At 48.2% G+C, this 23,149-nt stretch overlaps 1 protein-coding gene across 1 annotated transcript in view; it reads right to left on the bottom strand.

Annotated features, from left to right (window-relative positions):
* The window catches only part of LOC138646122 (uncharacterized), a 437,282-nt gene that overhangs the window by 339,517 nt on the left and 74,616 nt on the right, over positions 1 to 23,149 (bottom strand). Inside the window, exons 11-12 of the mRNA XM_069735585.1 lie at positions 13,452 to 13,634; positions 13,134 to 13,286 (exon numbers count right to left, since the gene is read on the bottom strand). Of these exons, the coding sequence (XP_069591686.1) occupies positions 13,134 to 13,286; positions 13,452 to 13,634 (336 nt within the window). The remainder of the gene's footprint in view (positions 1 to 13,133; positions 13,287 to 13,451; positions 13,635 to 23,149) is intronic.

The following is a 23,149-nucleotide window of genomic DNA, read 5'->3' on the forward strand; positions in this document are numbered from 1 at the left end:
CAGGGGAGGAGCTGAGAGCCAGCAGGAGGGTGTATACTGCAGGGGAGGAGCTGAGAGCCAGCAGGAGGGTGTATACAGCAGGGGAGGAGCTGAGAGCCAGCAGGAGGTGTATACTGCAGGGGAGGAGCTGAGAGCCAGCAGGAGGTGTATACTGCAGGGGAGGAGCTGAGAGCCAGCAGGAGGGTGTATACTGCAGGGGAGGAGCTGAGAGCCAGCAGGAGGGTGTATACAGCAGGGGAGGAGCTGAGAGCCAGCAGGAGGTGTATACTGCAGGGGAGGAGCTGAGAGCCAGCAGGAGGTGTATACTGCAGGGGAGGAGCTGAGAGCCAGCAGGAGGGTGTATACTGCAGGGGAGGAGCTGAGAGCCAGCAGGAGCGTGTATACTGCAGGGGAGGAGCTGAGAGCCAGCAGGAGGGTGTATACTGCAGGGGAGGAGCTGAGAGCCAGCAGGAGGGTGTATACTGCAGGGGAGGAGCTGAGAGCCAGCAGGAGGGTGTATACTGCAGGGGAGGAGCTGAGAGCCAGCAGGAGGGTGTATACTGCAGGGGAGGAGCCGAGAGCCAGCAGGAGGGTGTATACTGCAGGGGAGGAGCCGAGAGCCAGCAGGAGGGTGTATATTGCGGGGGAGGAGCCGAGAGCCAGCAGGAGGGTGTATACTGCAGGGGAGGAGCTGAGAGCCAGCAGGAGGGTGTATACTGCAGGGGAGGAGCTGAGAGCCAGCAGGAGGGTGTATACTGCAGAGGAGGAGCCGAGAGCCAGCAGGAGGGTGTATACTGCAGGGGAGGAGCCGAGAGCCAGCAGGAGGGTGTATACTGCAGAGGAGGAGCCGAGAGCCAGCAGGAGGGTGTATACTGCAGGGGAGGAGCTGAGAGCCAGCAGGAGGGTGTATACAGCAGGGGAGGAGCTGAGAGCCAGCAGGAGGGTGTATACTGCAGGGAGGAGCCGAGAGCCAGCAGGAAGGTGTATACTGCAGGGGAGGAGCCGAGAGCCAGCAGGAGGGTGTATACTGCAGGGGAGGAGCCGAGAGCCAGCAGGAGGGTGTATAATGCAGGGGAGGAGCTGAGAGCCAGCAGGAGGGTGTATACAGCAGGGGAGGAGCTGAGAGTCAGCAGGAGGGTGTATACTGCAGGGGAGGAGCTGAGAGCCAGCAGGAGGGTGTATACTGCAGGGGAGGAGCTGAGAGCCAGCAGGAAGGTGTATACAGCAGGGGAGGAGCTGAGAGCCAGCAGGAGGTGTATACTGCAGGGGAGGAGCTGAGAGCCAGCAGGAGGTGTATACTGCAGGGGAGGAGCTGAGAGCCAGCAGGAGGGTGTATACTGCAGGGGAGGAGCTGAGAGCCAGCAGGAGCGTGTATACTGCAGGGGAGGAGCTGAGAGCCAGCAGGAGGGTGTATACTGCAGGGGAGGAGCTGAGAGCCAGCAGGAGGCTGTATACTGCAGGGGAGGAGCTGAGAGCCAGCAGGAGGGTGTATACTGCAGGGGAGGAGCTGAGAGCCAGCAGGAGGGTGTATACTGCAGGGGAGGAGCTGAGAGCCAGCAGGAGGGTGTATACTGCAGGGGAGGAGCTGAGAGCCAGCAGGAGGGTGTATACTGCAGGGGAGGAGCCGAGAGCCAGCAGGAGGGTGTATACTGCAGGGGAGGAGCCGAGAGCCAGCAGGAGGGTGTATATTGCGGGGGAGGAGCCGAGAGCCAGCAGGAGGGTGTATACTGCAGGGGAGGAGCTGAGAGCCAGCAGGAGGGTGTATACTGCAGGGGAGGAGCTGAGAGCCAGCAGGAGGGTGTATACTGCAGAGGAGGAGCCGAGAGCCAGCAGGAGGGTGTATACTGCAGGGGAGGAGCTGAGAGCCAGCAGGAGGGTGTATACTGCAGAGGAGGAGCCGAGAGCCAGCAGGAGGGTGTATACTGCAGGGGAGGAGCCGAGAGCCAGCAGGAGGGTGTATACAGCAGGGGAGGAGCTGAGAGCCAGCAGGAGGGTGTATACTGCAGGGAGGAGCCGAGAGCCAGCAGGAAGGTGTATACTGCAGGGGAGGAGCCGAGAGCCAGCAGGAGGGTGTATACTGCAGGGGAGGAGCCGAGAGCCAGCAGGAGGGTGTATACAGCAGGGGAGGAGCCGAGAGTCAGCAGGAGGGTGTATACTGCAGGGGAGGAGCTGAGAGCCAGCAGGAGCGTGTATACTGCAGGGGAGGAGCTGAGAGCCAGCAGGAGGGTGTATACTGCAGGGGAGGAGCCGAGAGCCAGCAGGAGGGTGTATAATGCAGGGGAGGAGCCGAGAGCCAGCAGGAGGGTGTATACAGCAGGGGAGGAGCTGAGAGTCAGCAGGAGGGTGTATACTGCAGGGGAGGAGCTGAGAGCCAGCAGGAGGGTGTATACTGCAGGGGAGGAGCTGAGAGCCAGCAGGAGGGTGTATACAGCAGGGGAGGAGCTGAGAGCCAGCAGGAGGTGTATACTGCAGGGGAGGAGCTGAGAGCCAGCAGGAGGTGTATACTGCAGGGGAGGAGCTGAGAGCCAGCAGGAGGGTGTATACTGCAGGGGAGGAGCTGAGAGCCAGCAGGAGGGTGTATACAGCAGGGGAGGAGCTGAGAGCCAGCAGGAGGTGTATACTGCAGGGGAGGAGCTGAGAGCCAGCAGGAGGTGTATACTGCAGGGGAGGAGCTGAGAGCCAGCAGGAGGGTGTATACTGCAGGGGAGGAGCTGAGAGCCAGCAGGAGCGTGTATACTGCAGGGGAGGAGCTGAGAGCCAGCAGGAGGGTGTATACTGCAGGGGAGGAGCTGAGAGCCAGCAGGAGGGTGTATACTGCAGGGGAGGAGCTGAGAGCCAGCAGGAGGGTGTATACTGCAGGGGAGGAGCTGAGAGCCAGCAGGAGGGTGTATACTGCAGGGGAGGAGCCGAGAGCCAGCAGGAGGGTGTATACTGCAGGGGAGGAGCCGAGAGCCAGCAGGAGGGTGTATATTGCGGGGGAGGAGCCGAGAGCCAGCAGGAGGGTGTATACTGCAGGGGAGGAGCTGAGAGCCAGCAGGAGGGTGTATACTGCAGGGGAGGAGCTGAGAGCCAGCAGGAGGGTGTATACTGCAGAGGAGGAGCCGAGAGCCAGCAGGAGGGTGTATACTGCAGGGGAGGAGCTGAGAGCCAGCAGGAGGGTGTATACTGCAGAGGAGGAGCCGAGAGCCAGCAGGAGGGTGTATACTGCAGGGGAGGAGCCGAGAGCCAGCAGGAGGGTGTATACTGCAGGGGAGGAGCCGAGAGCCAGCAGGAGGGTGTATACAGCAGGGGAGGAGCCGAGAGTCAGCAGGAGGGTGTATACTGCAGGGGAGGAGCTGAGAGCCAGCAGGAGCGTGTATACTGCAGGGGAGGAGCTGAGAGCCAGCAGGAGGGTGTATACTGCAGGGGAGGAGCCGAGAGCCAGCAGGAGGGTGTATAATGCAGGGGAGGAGCCGAGAGCCAGCAGGAGGGTGTATACAGCAGGGGAGGAGCTGAGAGTCAGCAGGAGGGTGTATACTGCAGGGGAGGAGCTGAGAGCCAGCAGGAGGGTGTATACTGCAGGGGAGGAGCTGAGAGCCAGCAGGAGGGTGTATACAGCAGGGGAGGAGCTGAGAGCCAGCAGGAGGTGTATACTGCAGGGGAGGAGCTGAGAGCCAGCAGGAGGTGTATACTGCAGGGGAGGAGCTGAGAGCCAGCAGGAGGGTGTATACTGCAGGGGAGGAGCTGAGAGCCAGCAGGAGGGTGTATACAGCAGGGGAGGAGCTGAGAGCCAGCAGGAGGTGTATACTGCAGGGGAGGAGCTGAGAGCCAGCAGGAGGTGTATACTGCAGGGGAGGAGCTGAGAGCCAGCAGGAGGGTGTATACTGCAGGGGAGGAGCTGAGAGCCAGCAGGAGCGTGTATACTGCAGGGGAGGAGCTGAGAGCCAGCAGGAGGGTGTATACTGCAGGGGAGGAGCTGAGAGCCAGCAGGAGGGTGTATACTGCAGGGGAGGAGCTGAGAGCCAGCAGGAGGGTGTATACTGCAGGGGAGGAGCTGAGAGCCAGCAGGAGGGTGTATACTGCAGGGGAGGAGCCGAGAGCCAGCAGGAGGGTGTATACTGCAGGGGAGGAGCCGAGAGCCAGCAGGAGGGTGTATATTGCGGGGGAGGAGCCGAGAGCCAGCAGGAGGGTGTATACTGCAGGGGAGGAGCTGAGAGCCAGCAGGAGGGTGTATACTGCAGGGGAGGAGCTGAGAGCCAGCAGGAGGGTGTATACTGCAGAGGAGGAGCCGAGAGCCAGCAGGAGGGTGTATACTGCAGGGGAGGAGCTGAGAGCCAGCAGGAGGGTGTATACTGCAGAGGAGGAGCCGAGAGCCAGCAGGAGGGTGTATACTGCAGGGGAGGAGCTGAGAGCCAGCAGGAGGGTGTATACAGCAGGGGAGGAGCTGAGAGCCAGCAGGAGGGTGTATACTGCAGGGAGGAGCCGAGAGCCAGCAGGAAGGTGTATACTGCAGGGGAGGAGCCGAGAGCCAGCAGGAGGGTGTATACTGCAGGGGAGGAGCCGAGAGCCAGCAGGAGGGTGTATAATGCAGGGGAGGAGCTGAGAGCCAGCAGGAGGGTGTATACAGCAGGGGAGGAGCTGAGAGTCAGCAGGAGGGTGTATACTGCAGGGGAGGAGCTGAGAGCCAGCAGGAGGGTGTATACTGCAGGGGAGGAGCTGAGAGCCAGCAGGAAGGTGTATACAGCAGGGGAGGAGCTGAGAGCCAGCAGGAGGTGTATACTGCAGGGGAGGAGCTGAGAGCCAGCAGGAGGTGTATACTGCAGGGGAGGAGCTGAGAGCCAGCAGGAGGGTGTATACTGCAGGGGAGGAGCTGAGAGCCAGCAGGAGCGTGTATACTGCAGGGGAGGAGCTGAGAGCCAGCAGGAGGGTGTATACTGCAGGGGAGGAGCTGAGAGCCAGCAGGAGGCTGTATACTGCAGGGGAGGAGCTGAGAGCCAGCAGGAGGGTGTATACTGCAGGGGAGGAGCTGAGAGCCAGCAGGAGGGTGTATACTGCAGGGGAGGAGCTGAGAGCCAGCAGGAGGGTGTATACTGCAGGGGAGGAGCCGAGAGCCAGCAGGAGGGTGTATACTGCAGGGGAGGAGCGGAGAGCCAGCAGGAGGGTGTATACTGCAGGGGAGGAGCTGAGAGCCAGCAGGAGGGTGTATACTGCAGGGGAGGAGCCGAGAGCCAGCAGAAAGGTGTATACTGCAGGGGAGGGGCTGAGAGCCAGCAGGAGGGTGTATACTGCAGGGGAGGAGCTGAGAGCCAGCAGGAGGGTGTATACTGCAGGGGAGGAGCCGAGAGCAGGCAGGAAGGTGTATACTGCAGGGGAGGGGCTGAGAGCCAGCAGGAGGGTGTATAATGCAGGGGAGGAGCCGAGAGCCAGCAGGAGGGTGTATACTGCAGGGGAGGAGCTGAGAGCCAGCAGGAGGGTGTATACTGCAGGGGAGGAGCTGAGAGCCAGCAGGAGGGTGTATACTGCAGGGGAGGAGCTGAGAGCCAGCAGGAGGGTGTATACTGCAGGGGAGGAGCTGAGAGCCAGCAGGAGGGTGTATACTGCAGGGGAGGAGCTAACTTTTTTTGTATCACTTAGTGTCAGCCTCCTAGTGGCAGCAGCATACACCCATGGTCTGTGTCCCCCAATGAGGCGAAGGAGAAATGTCAGGTTTTTGTCAGGAAACTATCATGTCTCAAGTACCAAGAAATCTCTCCCTATAGACCATATAGCCCATATACATTGTTTCACATCCTGCTTTAACTGAGAAACATTAGGATTCCTAAAAAAAAAAAGCAAAGAACACATCTATTTTCAATATCACTGTCCCAAACAAAAGATGCAGAATATGGTGCGGAAATGTATTTATTTTTAAATGGCGGTCAGTGGGAGATGAATATAACTCTATCTAGCAGGACTAGAAAAATCCTGCCATATAAAAACACTCAGTTGGAATTGAGCCTTAGTTGTGGGTCAAGTAAAAAAAAATATATATATATATTTAATATCTTAATTAATTTTTTTAAGTAAAATGCAAGTAATTAAAAACAGTAAAAATAACCTTCTACCCTGTCAAATAATGATTACGCATTGGTATTGAGATAGATGGGATAGTTACCACAGCAGTGTGTGTATTGGCACAGCAAAAATGGACTTCTCTCCCTTAAGAGCGCTGTCCCTTTTCCAAAAATCCCCTGCTGCACTTTCTCATAAAAAAATAAAATTGTGCTTTACTCACTATCCCCAGGTCCAGCACTGAGTCTCTTGTGCTTCTCCCGGTATCCGGTATTGGCTTTGGTACTAAGGTAATGTCATCAGCCAATCAGTGAGCTGCTCCCGTAGAAGGAGCACCTACTTCATAACTTCTGAGCTCATTGATTGGCTGTGGTGCCAATGTGATATCAGCTCAGCAGCCAATCCCAGACTCCGGGAGCAGCAGCAGAGACTCAACGCTGGACCAGGGGATGAGGAGTAAAGGTGGCTAATAAAATACGGCTGTGGGACAAGGGTTTTTTTGAAAGAGGACAACCCTTTTAAATCCCATTCAGGTGTCCAAGTTTTGCATAATGTAAGCAAAGCCATGTCCTAGTTTGGTCCAATTTACAGCCCAAATTCACACCTGTCAATGGATGGGTCCGTGATGGAACGGCAGCACATGAACGCCATCCATGTATTTTAAAAAAATAAATACAGATGTCTGAAGTCAGCCTGTAAGAGACAGGACAGACTGACATCTTTTCTATTTCTGTTTTGCTGGCAAGATATTTTAGGCATTTCTCACTGTGAGACCTTCAGTGATCTCCTCCTCTAAGACCGCAGGGTAATCCGCGAGGAGAGCGGCATGTGGAGATTTCCTGCTGGCACGTCTCTAGAGCGTTACGTTCTTCAGCATTCCTCCAAGCCACTGAAATTCTCCGGTCGGCTCAGTTTATACAGTCTATTGGACACTGAGCCTAGAACAAGACGTGTCCCAATTACAGTAATTAAGCCTTCATTAGATAATCAGGATTCCAACATATTCTTCAGTAACCAAGCCCCTGAGTCAGCTGAAGGGTGGGATTCCAAAATATGGTTTGCCGACTTACTGTGAGGAATAGATCTTTGACTTCCAGCCGGCAGCTGATAATACTAAAAACTATCAAACATATGGCTGCTAGTCTGGTGAACTTTAGCTGCTAGTCTAGTATATATTCATACCAGCCACTGGTCTTGAATATTAGGGCTAAGTTCACACTCGGCGTTTTTGCTGCTTTATTATGCTAATTTTCAGGTGCGTTTTACAGTACCGGCCAAGCCTATGAGATTTCATAAATCTCATGCACACACATTGGCTTTTTTTGTCATCCGTATTTTGTGCTTTGTATGGTTATTTGGACATAAAGCATGTCACTTCTTTCAGCGTTTTTCAACATTTTTCACTCATTGAGTTGAATGGGTGGTAAAAATGCACCAAAAAACGCAGGTATCAGGTTTTGCTACGTTTTTAGTGCCAAAACCCGATTCTATGAAATAGGACTTTTTTTCAACACTAAACTTTATCAGCATGCGCAAAAGACAAATCTAGCATGCCAAAACCGCTGCAAAAAACACACAAAAAATGCATAAAAAAATCAAGAAAACCAAGGAAAACATGAAAAAAGCCCAGTGTGAACTTACCCTAAACATTTACTACCATGATCCATGTGCATTACAGACTAACGATCCTGATTAATGCAAACTGGAAAGTTGGTGAAACACAACACTCTGCTTCTTTCTTGTGAGTCTTCTTCAAGGACAGTCACAAATAATTTGACATTTGAGAAGAGCTAACCTTTTGAAATTCACCAAATTTTTCCTAAAATGTAAATTTGAATTGTAAATACTGAAAAGCCTCAAATTATTTTGAAAAGATGTGTGCAATACAACTGAAATTTCTTGTGCAGGGGCCCACTAAGAGGTCATCTGCCGCGGCCCACTGAGGGGTCATCTGCCGCGGCCCACTAAGAGGTCATCTGTCTCAGCCCACTGAGAGGTCATCTGCCGCGGCCCACAAAGAGGTCATCTGCCTCAGCCCACTAAGAGGTCATCTGCCGCGGCCCACTAAGAGGTCATCTGCCGCAGCCCACTAAGAGGTCATCTGTCTCAGCCCACTAAGAGGTCATCTGCCGCGGCCCACTAAGAGGTCATCTGCCTCAGCCCACTAAGAGGTCATCTGCCGCGGCCCACTAAGAGGTCATCTGCCGCAGCCCACTAAGAGGTCATCTGTCTCAGCCCACTAAGAGGTCATCTGCCGCGGCCCACTAAGAGGTCATCTGCCGCGGCCCACTAAGAGGTCATCTGCCTCAGCCCACTAAGAGGTCATCTGCCGCGGCCCACTAAGAGGTCATCTGCCTCAGCCCACTAAGAGGTCATCTGCCTCAGCCCACTAAGAGGTCATCTGCCACGGCCCACTAAGAGGTCATCTGCCGCAGCCCACTAAGAGGTCATCTGTCTCAGCCCATTAAGAGGTCATCTGCTGCGACCCACTAAGAGGTCATCTGCCTAGTCCTGTGACCCACGGAAAACATGCTTTAACCATGCATTTTTATAAACGATGCATGCAGGGGCCATTACTTGAGGATGGCCATACATTTTAGTGTCAGCCTTATGGAGGAGCCCAATCTTGCATTGTGATCATTTGCACCAATCAATACTGAAAAAAATTCTCATATTCTCAAAAAAAATGGGGATGATGGTGAATAAGTAATCATTGAAAAATGGCTCAATTCTTAAGACCTGACCCAACTTTTTGGGCAGCACAGCAATAAAATTCCCCCCAAAATTATATTTTCTTGCCCATCACACTCCAAATAAAACCCCAAGAAGATAGAATATTTATAAAACAATGTGAAACAGCATCAGCTCCGCTCTTTTTCGCGCATGTGACCGCCCTACTTTTTCTGATGACCACTCACTACCTTTTCATCAGCCCTATCTGGTTCTCAGGTCCTGTCCACTCTGCAAAAATCATCATTACCATCAAAATCAACATCATCATCATCATCAACATTATCATTAACATCATCATCAATTATTCAACTAACAGTTTTCTCAGTGTGGGAAATGTCCTCAGCTCCTTGCCCCTACTATTGATTCCCACCTCTTGTTTTGCCCTGACTCAAGAGTGCCTCTACCAGCTTGGATGCTATGGCGACCACAGCTGAAAAAGCCATTAACACAGCTAGGTGCCTGAATCATGTCCTCCATCTCATCCACCAACATATCATCCAAGTACAAATGTTGTTTGATCATTTCATCCAATAAATCAACGGGAAGAATTTGTTGTTGTGAAATATCTTCCTTATCCCCTGAAGTGCTGTAGTTTAGGGGACTAAGGCACGGAAAAGACAAGTGTCACTGATCGAATTGAAAGTCTGCAATATAAAAGGGAATTTGTCAGCAGGTTTTTTCTAATTCATCTGAGAGCAGCCTGTTATAGGCAAAGAGAAACCGAATCCAACAATGTATCACTTGGATTACTGGGTACAGCCGTTCTGACACAATCAGAGCTTTTAGATTTAGACTGAAGCAGAGCTGAGAAAGCTAACCCCACCCACACCACAGCTAACCCCGCCCACACCAGGCTCTGTATGTATAAAGTACATAGACAGTGAGGTGCTTATTTGCCGGACTAGTCCAGCAACATTAATCTCTTAGTGATAAATGGTTTACAGTTGGTAAACTACAGCACACACTTTGACAAGTGACACTTCCCTGAACTCTGTATTTCAGCCTCTATCTGCTGCTGTCTTCAGATATACAGAAAAAACCTGCTGACAGACTCCCTTTAACTGCTATGGCGGCAGAGGAGGAGGACTGCGCAGGACAATGACTCAAACTGATGTTGTCACTGTCAGAGGAAATATCTTCCAGCTGTGACTGAACCGAGTGATGTTCCATATTCCGAACAGCTCTGTACTGGCGCACTGCAGAGCCAGCTGTCAGTCAAAGTGTCGGGTGTTCATATGGTCACTGTTCACAGTGTATTGAGTGGAGACTGTAGCTGTGTCAGCACTTCTGTCTGACTGAAAGCCGGTCGGCTCATGGGAGGAATAAAATTCATTTTCTCTTGGGAGCTGCACTTTCAGGACAGCAGCCAGTCACCACCAGTCATGACTATGAAAATTGTACATTCACACTGAAGGCATCAAAACTATGAATTAACACATGTAGAATTATATACTTAACAAAAAAGTGTGAAACAACTGAAATTATGTGTTATATTCTAGGTTCTTCAAAGTAGCCACCTTTTGCTTTAATGACTGCTTTGCAGACTCTTGGCATTCTCTTGATGAGCTTCAAGAGGTAGTCACCGGGAATGGTTTTTACTTCACAGGTGTGCCCTGTCAGGTTTAATAAGTGGGATTTCTTGCCTTATAAATGGAGTTGGGACCATCAGTTGTGTTGTGCAGAAGTCTGGTGGATACACAGCTGATAGTCCTACTGAATAGACTGTTAGAATTTCTATTATGGCAAGAAAAAAGCAGCTAGGTAAAGAAAGACGAGTGGCCATCATTACTTTAAGAAATGAAGGTCAGCCAGTCTGAAAAATTGGGAAAACTTTGAAAGTGTCCCCAAGTGTAGTGGCAAAAACCATCAAGTGCTACAAAGAAACTGGCTCACATGAGGACCGCCCCAGGAAAGGAAGACCAAGAGTCACCTCTGCTTCTGAGGATAAGTTTATCTGAGTCACCAGCCTCAGAAATCGCAGGTTAACAGCAGCTCAGATTAGAGACCAGGTCAATGCCACACAGAGTTCTAGCAGCAGACACATCTCTACAACAACTGTTAAGAGGAGACTTTGTGCAGCAGGCCTTCATAGTAAAATAGCTGCTAGGAAACCACTGCTAAGGACAGGCAACGAGCAAAAGAGACTTGTTTGGGCTAAAGAACACAAGGAATGGACATTAGACCAGTGGAAATCTGTGCTTTGGTCTGATGAGTCCAAATTTGAGATCTTTGGTTCCAACCACCGTGTCTTTCTGCGATGCAGAAAAGGTGAACGGATGGACTCTACATGCCTGGCTCCCACCGTGAAGCATGGAGGAGGCGGTGTGATGGTGGGGGTGCTTTTCTGGTGACACTGTTGGGGATTTATTTAAAATTGAAGGTATACTGAACCAGCATGGCTATCACAGCATCTTGCAGCGGAATGCTATTCCATCCGGTTTGCCTTTAGTTTAGACAATGACCCCAAACACACATCCAGGCTGTGTAAGGGCTATGTGACCAAGAAGGAGAGTGATGGGGTGCTACACCAGATGACCTGGCCTCCACAGTCACCAGACCTGAACCCAATCGAGATGGTTTGGGGTGAGCTGGACCGCAGAGTGAAGGCAAAAGGGCCAACAAGTGCTAAGCATCTCCGGGAACTGCTTCAAGATAGCTGGAAGACCATTCCCAGTGACTACCTCTTGAAACTCATCAAGAGAATGCCAAGAGTGTGCAAAGCAGTCATCAAAGCAAAAGGTGGCTACTTTGAAGAACCTAGAATATAAGACATATTTTCAGTTGTTTCACACTTTTTTGTTAAGTATATAATTCCACATGTGTTAATTCATAGTTTTGATGCCTTCAGTGTGAATTTACAATTTTCATAGTCATGAAAAATCTTTAAATGGGAATGTGTGTCCAAACTTTTGGTCTGCACTGTGTGTATATATATATATATATATATATATATATATACGGTATATATATATATATTGAAAAAGAAAAATCTCCTTCCGTAGGGTGGTGGCGCCAGTGGCGCCTGCTCTGCAGCATGATCACATATATAATGTGTATGTAAGCCTTTTCTTTCATGCTATCCATAAATTCATTTAATAAAACAGTTTGAAAATGGCGCTGGCCGCGCCTGCACAGTAGCAGCTATCAGCGATCTGATAGCTGCTACTCTGCAGGCGCCGGCGGCGCCATCTTGCTAGAGAAAAAAAAAACAGCTTCCTCCAAGATAGCACCGCTGGCGCCTGCTCAGTAGAAGCTATTGGATCTAAACACATTTTTTTTAAAAATCAAAATGAACACATCCAGCCCATGAACGGCGGCGCTTCCCAGGACTCACATCCAAAGATGATATTTTGAATTTTTTCTTTTTTATTAATTGATAGAAGATAGAACGTGTTTCGGATACAGTATATATCCTTCTTCAGGTTATATAAAAACACAATACAATTCCTACTAGTAAAAATTCAATCACACTTATGTATAGTGGCAAACCTTTTAACCCAGCCTTTGTCCATCAAAGACTATTATTTATTGTTTTTACACACTTAGGGCGCCACGTTTTGACTGTTCTTCTCTCCCAAACAAGTTTTTTTTTGTTCATTCGTAATTATTTTTTTAGGAATTTATGGATAACATGAAATAAAAGGATTACATACATATTATAAATAAATCGTGCTATCAGAATAAATAATAATAATAATATGTGATCAGGCTGCAGCGCAGGCGCCAACGCTGGCGCCTGCCTGCAGAAGGGGATTTTTTTTCAAGATGCATATATATATAATATTCAGCATGTAAAATAGGGGGCAGGTCACTGAGGGATACCTAATTAGAGCACCACATGAAGACCCCCACAGGCCGCACCGAAGCACGAGCAGATCATTAACTCAAAACTGAAAATAAAGATTAAACAACAACCACAAGACAGATTTCATCACCAGATATCACTGTGTGTAGCTTACTGTGCACAATCCTGCTGACAGGTTCCCTTTAAATAGTTTTTACTACCCCTAACTATGGTTAAGACATGCACTAGAGTTAGAGCTTGGAGTAGGAAAAAGTTTAGGACTAGAATTCTTGCTATGACTAAGGTCAGAGCATAGGACTAGAATTAGAGATAATGGTAGGGTTTGGTTTTGGCTTTGGATGATAAGATAGCTACACAAAAAGCACAAAAATGTAATAGGAATACAATAAATCATAATTTTTCATTTTTTAAACTATATATTAGATTTTAGGAAAAAGCTGAAAATAGAGGAACAGCGGGCAAAGTGTACCCATGCTGTGCCATCGAGTGGAAATGCTGTTTAAAGATGGGAGATACTTCAAGGCCTCTTTGTGGATGAAGAATGTGGTGTAAAACAAAGGACGTCTAGACTCTGACAGACACTTACATTGGCGGAGCAGGGAATCCTCCTGAAAGCGTCCACCGCCGCCAGCCTTGTACCTTCAGGACTGGTTTTCAGGAGAGCACACAAGCTGAGTGTAGGTATTAGTGAACTTGCCGCCCTTCCAGCATTTCCTACAGCCTTTAAAAAGCCCTGCATCTAAACAAAGATGAGAAAACACAAATAAAATAATCCAATATTCCAAAACTTCCAAAGTAATAATTAGTTTGATTCCATATTAGTGTTACAATCTATGAAAATCACAATGAGACTTCTTCTCTGATGGGCTTTATTAATGTTTGCCCATCATCACTTTACCTGTACCTGTTGTATTCCTTCAGGTTCTTGTGCAGTACAGTTATTTCCCAGGCGTTCTTTCAAAATATTCATCACATTTTGTACTTCCGGGAGTTCATGACAGGCTCTATTGGCCAAGCAGAAGTGATGGACCATGGAGGTGATGGCCAGGTATGCACTCAGTCCAGCTCCGGGGTCTTGTAGCAAAAACTGGAAAACACGATCCATAATTTATGCTATTGTAAAGCAAAAATGCCCAAACTCTCCTGCCGGGGAAAACGTGTTATAGGCAATATATCAAAGCCTGCACCCAAGACATGTTTTAGGCTCTATACGATTGTCTTTGGTTTCTCATGGATATGCCAAACAATACAGTGTATACCCACATTTGTCATTGGTACCTTTCTTAGTTCATTGTATAAAACAGATCAGTAATATGAAGCGCTACTTAAGATGTTATTTTAATATACCATTATTTAGGCTAGTTTCACATTTGCGTTTAAAACGCAAACACAGGTGGTGAAAAAAACGCATGTAAACGCGTGCAAACGTTGCATTTTTTAAACGCATGCGTTTTCGCATGCGGTAAAAAAACTGCCGCGTTTTGACGCGTTTACATGCGTTTTTTCCTGCGTTTGCGTTTTTTAATACGCATGATGAGAAGTGTGTGACAGCTGGCAATCATAAAAATCAACTAGAAAACCCACAATAAATAGAAATAGCTAGGGTTAGGGTTAGGGTTAGGGTTTGGATCCTTAGGGTTAGGGTTTGGATCCCTAGGGTTAGGGTTAGGGTTTGGATCCCTAGGGTTAGGGTTAGGGTTTGGATCCCTAGGGTTAGGGTCCCTTTATCACCTTGATGGTGGGGGTTAGGGTTAGGGTTTGGATCCCTAGGGTTAGGGTTAGGGTTTGGATCCCTAGGGTTAGGGTTAGGGTTTGGATCTCTAGGGTTAGGGTTAGGGTTAGGAGTAGGGTTAGGGCTAGGGCTAGGGTTAGGGTTAGGGTTTGGATCCGTTTATCACCTTGATGGTGGGGGATGGCTTATCAGTGTGTATACTTGTTTTTTTCTATTGAAACGCATGCGTTTAAAAACGCAACAAAACGCATGTGTTTAAAAACGCATGCGTTTACATAGACAGCAATACTCTTTTTGCCGCAAAAGACACATGCGTCGTCAAACGCTGCAAAACACATACAAAAAAAACGCATGCATTTTTAATGTTAAATATAGGGAAAAAAACGCATGCTTTTTTTGCGCTAAAACGCAGCGGCAAAAAACGCAAATGTGAAACCAGCCTTAGTGATGAATTATTAAAGGGATTTTAAAGAATCTTGGTTGGGAATCTCTGGTGGAAAAGTGTCCATTGGATATAAATGTATATTCAGGATCATTCCAGCAAGTGGACAGTAGATTTATGAAATAAAGTAGGATCAGCCATGATTAGTATTTCCATTATCTGTCAATTTGTATCTATCGTGTCACCTATCTATCTATTTATCTAATATCTATTTTCTAGCTACCTATTCTCTATCTATTATCTATCCTCTATATATCTATTATCTACAGTTAGGGCCAGAAATATTTGGACAGTGACACAATTTTCGCGAGTTGGGCTCTGCATGCCACCACATTGGATTTGAAATGAAACCTCTACAACAGAATTCAAGTGCAGATTGTAACGTTTAATTTGAAGGGTTGAACAAAAATATCTGATAGAAAATGTAGGAATTGTACACATTTCTTTACAAACACTCCACATTTTAGGAGGTCAAAAGTAATTGGACAAATAAACATAACCCAAACAAAATATTTTTATTTTCAATATTTTGTTGCAAATCCTTTGGAGGCAATCACTGCCTTAAGTCTGGAACCCATGGACATCACCAAACGCTGGGTTTCCTCCTTCTTAATGCTTTGCCAGGCCTTTACAGCTGCAGCCTTCAGGTCTTGCTTGTTTGTGGGTCTTTCCGTCTTAAGTCTGGATTTGAGCAAGTGAAATGCATGCTCAATTGGGTTTAGATCTGGAGATTGACTTGGCCATTGCAGAATGTTCCACTTTTTGGCACTCATGAACTCCTGGGTAGCTTTGGCTGTATGCTTGGGTCATTGTCCATCTGTACTATGAAGCGCCGTCCAATCAACTTTGCAGCATTTGGCTGAATCTGGGCTGAAAGTATATCCCGGTACACTTCAGAATTCATCCGGCTACTCTTGTCTGCTCTTATGTCATCAATAAACACAAGTGACCCAGTGCCATTGAAAGCCATGCATGCCCATGCCATCACGTTGCCTCCACCATGTTTTACAGAGGATGTGGTGTGCCTTGGATCATGTGCCGTTCCCTTTCTTCTCCAAACTTTTTTCTTCCCATCATTCTGGTACAGGTTGATCTTTGTCTCATCTGTCCATAGAATACTTTTCCAGAACTGAGCTGGCTTCTTGAGGTGTTTTTCTGCAAATTTAACTCTGGCCTGTCTATTTTTGGTATTGATGAATGGTTTGCATCTAGATGTGAACCCTTTGTATTTACTGTCATGGAGTCTTCTCTTTACTGTTGACTTAGAGACAGATACACCTACTTCACTGAGAGTGTTCTGGACTTCAGTTGATGTTGTGAACGGGTTCTTCTTCACCAAATTAAGTATGCGGCGATCATCCACCACTGTTGTCATCCGTGGACGCCCAGGCCTTTTTGAGTTCCCAAGCTCACCAGTCAATTCCTTTTTTCTCAGAATGTACCCAACTGTTGATTTTGCTACTCCAAGCATGTCTGCTATCTCTCTGATGGATTTTTTCTTTTTTTTTCAGCCTCAGGATGTTCTGCTTCACCTCAATTGAGAGTTCCTTTGACCGCATGTTGTCTGCTCACAGCAACAGCTTCCAAATGCAAAACCACACACCTGGAATCCACCCCTGACCTTTTAACTACTTCATTGATTACAGGTTAACGAGGGAGACGCCTTCAGAGTTAATTGCAGCCCTTAGAGTCCATTGTCCAATTACTTTTGGTCCCTTGAAAAAGAGGACGCTATGCATTACAGAGCTATGATTCCTAAACCCTCTCTCCGATTTGGATGTGGAAACTATCATATTGCAGCTGGGAGTGTGCACTTTCAGCCCATATTATATATATAATTGTATTTCTGAACATGTTTTTGTAAACAGCTAAAATAACAAAACTTGTGTCACTGTCCAAATATTTCTGGCCCTAACTGTATCTAATATCTATCTCATATTACATATCTATCTTATATATCTATTATCTCTCTATCTATCTATTATCTATCTATCTATATTCTATCTATTATCTAACTATCTATTATCTATCTATCTATTATCTATCTATATTCTATCTATCTATCTTTTATCTATATTCTATCTATCTATCTATTATCTATCTATCTATATTCTATCTATCTATTATCTATCTATTTCTCTATCTATCTCATTCCTTCTATCTATCTATATTCAATCTATCTATTATCTATCTATCCTCTATCTATCTCATATCTATCAAAAAAGATGAAAGCAGCACTCCTTGTTGTGTAGAAAAATATGCTATTTAATAGCCCATGAGAAAACGGAAGTGAGAGTCTTCTTGTGACTGGTAGTGAACAGTCATTACATCTGAGATTACAGTAAGATAAATACTTTTACCTTAGAATGCAATTCTAACTTGATCTTATCTCTTCACTGGTTTTCTCAGATTGAAAAGTGTGCAGATCTCTTTCTATCATACACAGACATGCAGCTTAATATGTAACTACTGAGAAGTGCAGTAAGATTATTTACCTCATTATATCTTTATGGAAGTTTCATATTTTTACTGACTGAAGTTTTGTGGTTCAAGTAACAAAAGTCTATGTGTTTAGAACTTTAAGACTTATCGTATATACTCGAGTATAAGCCGACCCGAGTATAAGCCGACCCCCCTAATTTTGCCACAAAAAACTGGGAAAACTTATTGACTCGAGTATAAGCCTAGGGTAGAAAATGCAGCAGCTACCGGTGAATTTCAAAATATTCTGTTTCTGTACCTGTACATAGTTCCTGCAATTTATTATATATACACTTCAAATGTGAAAACGGTTCTGTTTCCCCCCCCCCCCCTCTTAGTTAGGGGGTTTGATTTTTCCCTCCCTTTTCCCCATCCTTACCCCCCCTTGACCCTCTCCCTACCTCCCCCCCTCCCTCCCCCTACCCTCTACACCTTCTCCTCCCTCCCCAATTCCCCTCCCCCATTCCATGTTAAAGTTGAAAACCCAATAAAATATTTTGAAAGCAAAAATAAAAATAGATAATTCTTGCCCCATAGCTGTGCCATATAGTGCTCTGCACCGTTCATTATTGCCCCATAGCTGTGCCATATAGTGCTCTGCACCGTTCATTATTGCCCCATAGCTGTGCCATATAGTGCTCTGCACCGTTCATATTTCCCCATAGCTGTGCCATATAGTGCTCTGCACTGTTCATATTTCCCCATAGCTGTGCCATATAGTGCTCTGTACCGTTCATATTGCCCCATAGCTGTGCCATATAGTGCTCTGCACCATTCATATTTCCCCATAGCTGTGCCATATAGTGCTTGCACCATTCATATTGCCCCATAGCTGTGCCATATAGTGCTCTGCACCATTCATATTTCCCCATAGCTGTGCCATATAGTGCTCTGCACCATTCATATTGCCCCATAGCTCTGCCATATAGTGCTCTGCACCGTTCATATTACCCCATAGCTCTGCCATATAGTGCTCTGCACCGTTCATATTGCCCCATAGCTCTGCCATATAGTGCTCTGCATCGTTCATATTTCCCCATAGCTGTGCCATATAGTGCTCTGCATCGTTCATATTGCCCCATAGCTGTGCCATATAGTGCTCTGCATCGTTCATATTGCCCCATAGCTCTGCCATATAGTGCTCTGCACCGTTCATATTTCCCCATAGCTCTGCCATATAGTGCTCTGCACCGTTCATATTGCCCCATAGCTCTGCCATACAGTGCTCTGCACCGTTCATATTGCCCCATAGCTCTGCAATATAGTGCTCTGCACCGTTCATATTGCCCCATAGCTCTGCCATATAGTGCTCTGCACCGTTCATATTTCCCCATAGCTGACATATAGTGCTCTGCACCGTTCATATTGCCCCATAGCTGTGCCATATAGTGCTCTGCACCGTTCATTGTTGCCCCATAGCTGTGCCATATAGTGCTCTGCACCGTTCATATTGCCCCATAGCTGTGCCACATAGTGCTCTGCACCGTTCATATTGCCCCATAGCTCTGCCACATAGTGCTCTGCACCGTTCATATTGCCCCATAGCTGTGCCATATTGTGCTCTGCACCGTTCATATATCCCCATAGCTGTGCCATATAGTGCTCTGCACCGTTCATATTTCCCCATAGCTGCCATATAGTGCCCTGCACCGTTCATATTTCCCCATAGCTGTGCCATATAGTGCTCTGCACCGTTCATATTGCCCCATAGCTCTGCCATATAGTGCTCTGCACCGTTCATATTTCCCCATAGCTGTGCCATATAGTGCTCTGCACCGTTTATATTGCCCCATAGCTCTGCCATATAGTGCTCTGCACAGTTCATATTTCCCCATAGCTGCCATATAGTGCCCTGCACCGTTCATATTTCCCCATAGCTGTGCCCCATATAGTGCTCTGCACCGTTCATATTTCCCCATAGCTGTGCCCCATATAGTGCTCTGCACGTTCATATTTCCCCATAGATGCTCCACATAAATCTGTGCCACTGCTGCTGCTGCTGCAATAAAAAAAAAAAAACACATACTCACCTTTCTTGCTTGCAGCTCCCGGCGTCCGGTCCCGGCGTCTCTCCGCTCTGACTGATCAGGCAGAGGGCGCCGCACACTATATGCGTCATCGCGCCCTCTGACCTGCACAGTCAGTGCAGATAGACGCCGGGAAGATGGAGCGGCGCCCGGCGGCTGGAACGGGGACAGGTAAATATGCGATACTTACCTGCTCCCGGCGTCCGGCTCCTTCCCCCGTACAGCTGGTCTTCGGTGCCGCAGCTTCTTCCTCTATCAGCGGTCACCGGCACCGCTGATTAGAGAAATGAATAGGCGGCTCCACCCCTATGGGAGGTGGAGCCGCCTATTCATTTCTCTAATGAGCGGTCCCACGTGACCGCTGAACAGTGGATGAACTGCAGCACCGAAGACCGTAGGACAGGCGGGGAGCGTCAGGATCGCTGGAAGCAGGTAAGTATGCCTCAGCGCCCTCTCCCCCTCACCCGCCGACCCTGCCACCCACCTTGACTCGAGTATAAGCCGAAAGGGGCACTTTCAGCCCAAAAATTATACTCGAGTATATACGGTATGTCAGTTGTTTTCTCAGATAACTTACCTGACAAACCTGAACCCCAATAAGATGTTGAAAAATTGAGTAATTCTTCTGTATATCTCTGAATGCTGCTGATACCAAGGGGGGTATAATCTGGCATGAGGGGGTATGAAATGGGCCAGGCCATAATATACCCAGGGTATAATCAAGCCTAGGCCAATGTAACCCCGGGTACAGTCTGGACTCAGGGTATACTATGTCCTGTCACACTGGTACTCGGAATCGGTGAGGGTCACAGCAGTGGAACCACCAGCGATCGGGAAGTTAACTCTTACTCAATGTATAGGGGATAACTTACAAACCTGAGACTATTCCTCAAAGTGTTATTTTGTGAACCTGAAGCAACTACAAGTAAGAACAGCTGAGCCATGAAACAGTAGACCTCACAAACTCGCAAAGTAGGGCTGCCAAAAGCTGTTGCAAAAATATCACATACATTTTCTACAGAATCACCCACAACAGAATGACAAACTATCTCCAGTGGTAACACCAGCACAAGTATTAAGGGTCAGGAAAAGGGTTTCCATGGTCAAGAAGCTGCACATAAGCCTAAAATCACCAGCACAATGTCATGAGTTGATTGGAGTGGTGCAAAGCATGGCACCGCTGGACCTCAGTGTAACAACTCTGCTGGCATCATGGCATGGCCTCTCATTTCTCACACAATCTTACCCACTGCTGATGGTCATGATGCGGTTTCTATTTCTTGCAAGCTCCATATTCTGTGCCTCTGCCCTCTGCATGCTTCCTGGCTGTGTGCATAGGGAGGCGGCACCTGAACTCTCTGGTTCTTATAGATATCAGGTGCACCTGTCTAATCTGTTCCTGACCAATTACCAAGAGGCCTCCAGTATTTCGTGCAGCTCCACCCAGTGGACTGGGCCTGTGCAATGTCTTAGCTGAGTTAGTGTCTAGCTTCTGAGTTTGCCAGGCCTTGCTCTGTGTTACTCCCTCTCTGAAGGCTTTTCTCCTTTCCTTGCCTTGATCTTGTTGTCCGCCCTCCAGGAGGCAGAATATCCTGGTCCCTGTGTCTATGTCCTTGTGTCTTGTTCCATTGCCTTGTCTGTGTCTTATCTCGGTCTTCTTGTCTGTGGCTTCCTTCCCTGCTGTGTCTTTCCTTGTGTTCTCAGTCTGCTTACGCTCCACACTCTTGTGACTCTGCCTGCTCTGTACCTTTGTGGCTTTACCTCTGTTCCGCACTCCTGCGGTTCTGCTCCGCTCCTGCTGCAGTAATCTCTTGCTGCAGCTCCTCTCCGCATTCCATGCGGTTCTGCTCTGCTTAGCTTTTGTTGCTGCGCTATCTCTTGTTGCTCTACCACTCCTATCCGCAGCCTTGTGGTTCGCTTCTTGTGTGAACAGGTCTCAACCTGTTCCTTAATTCTCCTTTCCTTCTGGATTGTTTCTGTACCTGCATCTCCTGTGTGAACAGGTCCCAACCTGTTCCTTCATTTTCCTTTCCTTCTGGCTTGTTTCTGTACCTGCATCTCCTGTGTGAACTTGTCCCAACCTGTTCCTTCATTCTTATTTCCTTCTGGCTTGTTTCCATACCTGAATCTCCTGTGTGAACAGGTCCCAACCTGTTCCTTCATACTTCATTCCTTTCTGCTTGTTTTCTTACCTGCACCTCCAGTGTGAACAGGTCCCTACCTGTTTCTTCATACTACATATCCATACCTGCACCTCCTGTGTGAACAGGTCCCTACCTGTTCTTTCATACACCACACCTGCCAGCCCTGTGTTCTCTGCCATGTCTCTGCCAGCCCTGTGTTCTCTGCCATGCATGCCAGCCCTGTGTTCTCTGCCGTGTCTCTGCTGTGTCTCTGTCTCAGCCGTGCCAGCCTACTCATCTGAATCTCATCCGTGATCATCTGCTAGTCCTGCCTGATGCCCGCACCAATCCTAATGTTCCTGTCTACCAAGTGGGATCAGCAGCCACAGCCAGACACCACCCAGGAGTAGCACCTGGCAGCTGCCTGCTGCACAAGCCTGACCTCACCATCAGAGTCTGGTTTGTGGCACAGTGGGGCCACAAACCCCCCCCCAGCTCAAGCCCACCAGTCAGGGTGTGAGCGTGACAGTTTGCACAGGCCATGGCCTCTGCTGTATCCCATGTCCTACCGCTCGCAGAACATGATGAACTTTCTCTCTGCCTGTATGAGCAACCTGAAAAATTTGTTCCACCAAGGGTGGTTCAGATTGAAGAGACTTCTGACCCAATTATAGTCTCTAATGCTCTATTCAAGCAACTTCAGGCCTATGAGGAGGAGCACGACCCAGCTGACCCACCTATGTTCTATGGGAATCCTGAAGAATGCCAGGTGTTCCTGAAACAGTGCTTGCGCTACATCCTGCAGAATGCAGCTTGCTTCCCCTCTGACCGGGTCAAGGTGGGCTACATCATGTCCTACCTGGCCAAAGATGCTCTAATATGGATAACTCCCCTCTGGGAAGCAGGGGATCCTATCGTCATGAACCTAGGGGCCTTCCTGGTGGCCTTCCTTAGAGTCTTTCACATACCTCGTCCTACTGCTCCTGTGAAGTCTTCCCCATCTAGATCTGAGAGGCGCTCCAGACAGGCGAAACCCGTGAAGAAACCTCCACGTCAAGCCATGATCGTCTGTGATCCTCCAGTTCCTCTACTCGTTAAAGCAGCTACCCGTGTGAAGCCTAAGAAGGTTGATGAGAGTGGGCTGGCAAAGCAGCAGCCTGAAAGCAGCCAGAAGAAGGGCATACAATGTTGCTGCTGTTGTGAGGAACACCTGGATGGTCTCTGTCCAGGGGATCTAAAGCTCCTAAACCTTGGGCCAGTAGGAGAGACTGCCCTTGGTGAGAATAACTCCCTTCCGCTAAAGTCTGTGTCTGTTCTGGTGCCTTGTGGGAGCTTCAGTCCTGCAGATGTGTTCAAGTTGCAAACCAGATGGAGTCTATGTGTGGTTCCTGTTCCACAGCTCCAGAATCCTGTGAAGGTGTTTGGTGAATGCCGAGTCCTACTTATGAACAGTCCAGTGTTGAAGGGACTGCTACAGCTCCAAATCGGAGCATTATATTCAAAGAAATTTGTTTTTCAATTGCTGACCAGTTTGCCCATTGGTTGTTCTGAGCCGGTTACTCTACTGCCCAGTCCGGTCCGAAGACCCAGCATGGTGCTGCATTTTGAGCTACGTAGTCTCCTGAGGTCTCTAGTTCCTATAATGCAAGGTTAGTCTACAGTGTTGTCAACTTCTCCACCTGATCTGCTGGTTAAGTCATGGTGAGCTGACGCCACTGAAGAAAATGAAGCAGTGGCGCCCTCTCCGCACACCTCCAGTGACAATACCAGTGACCAGTTTCCAGGAACATCCCTGTC

The sequence above is a fragment of the Ranitomeya imitator genome, chromosome 7 (genome assembly GCF_032444005.1).
Source record: "Ranitomeya imitator isolate aRanImi1 chromosome 7, aRanImi1.pri, whole genome shotgun sequence".
NCBI lineage: Eukaryota > Metazoa > Chordata > Amphibia > Anura > Dendrobatidae > Ranitomeya > Ranitomeya imitator.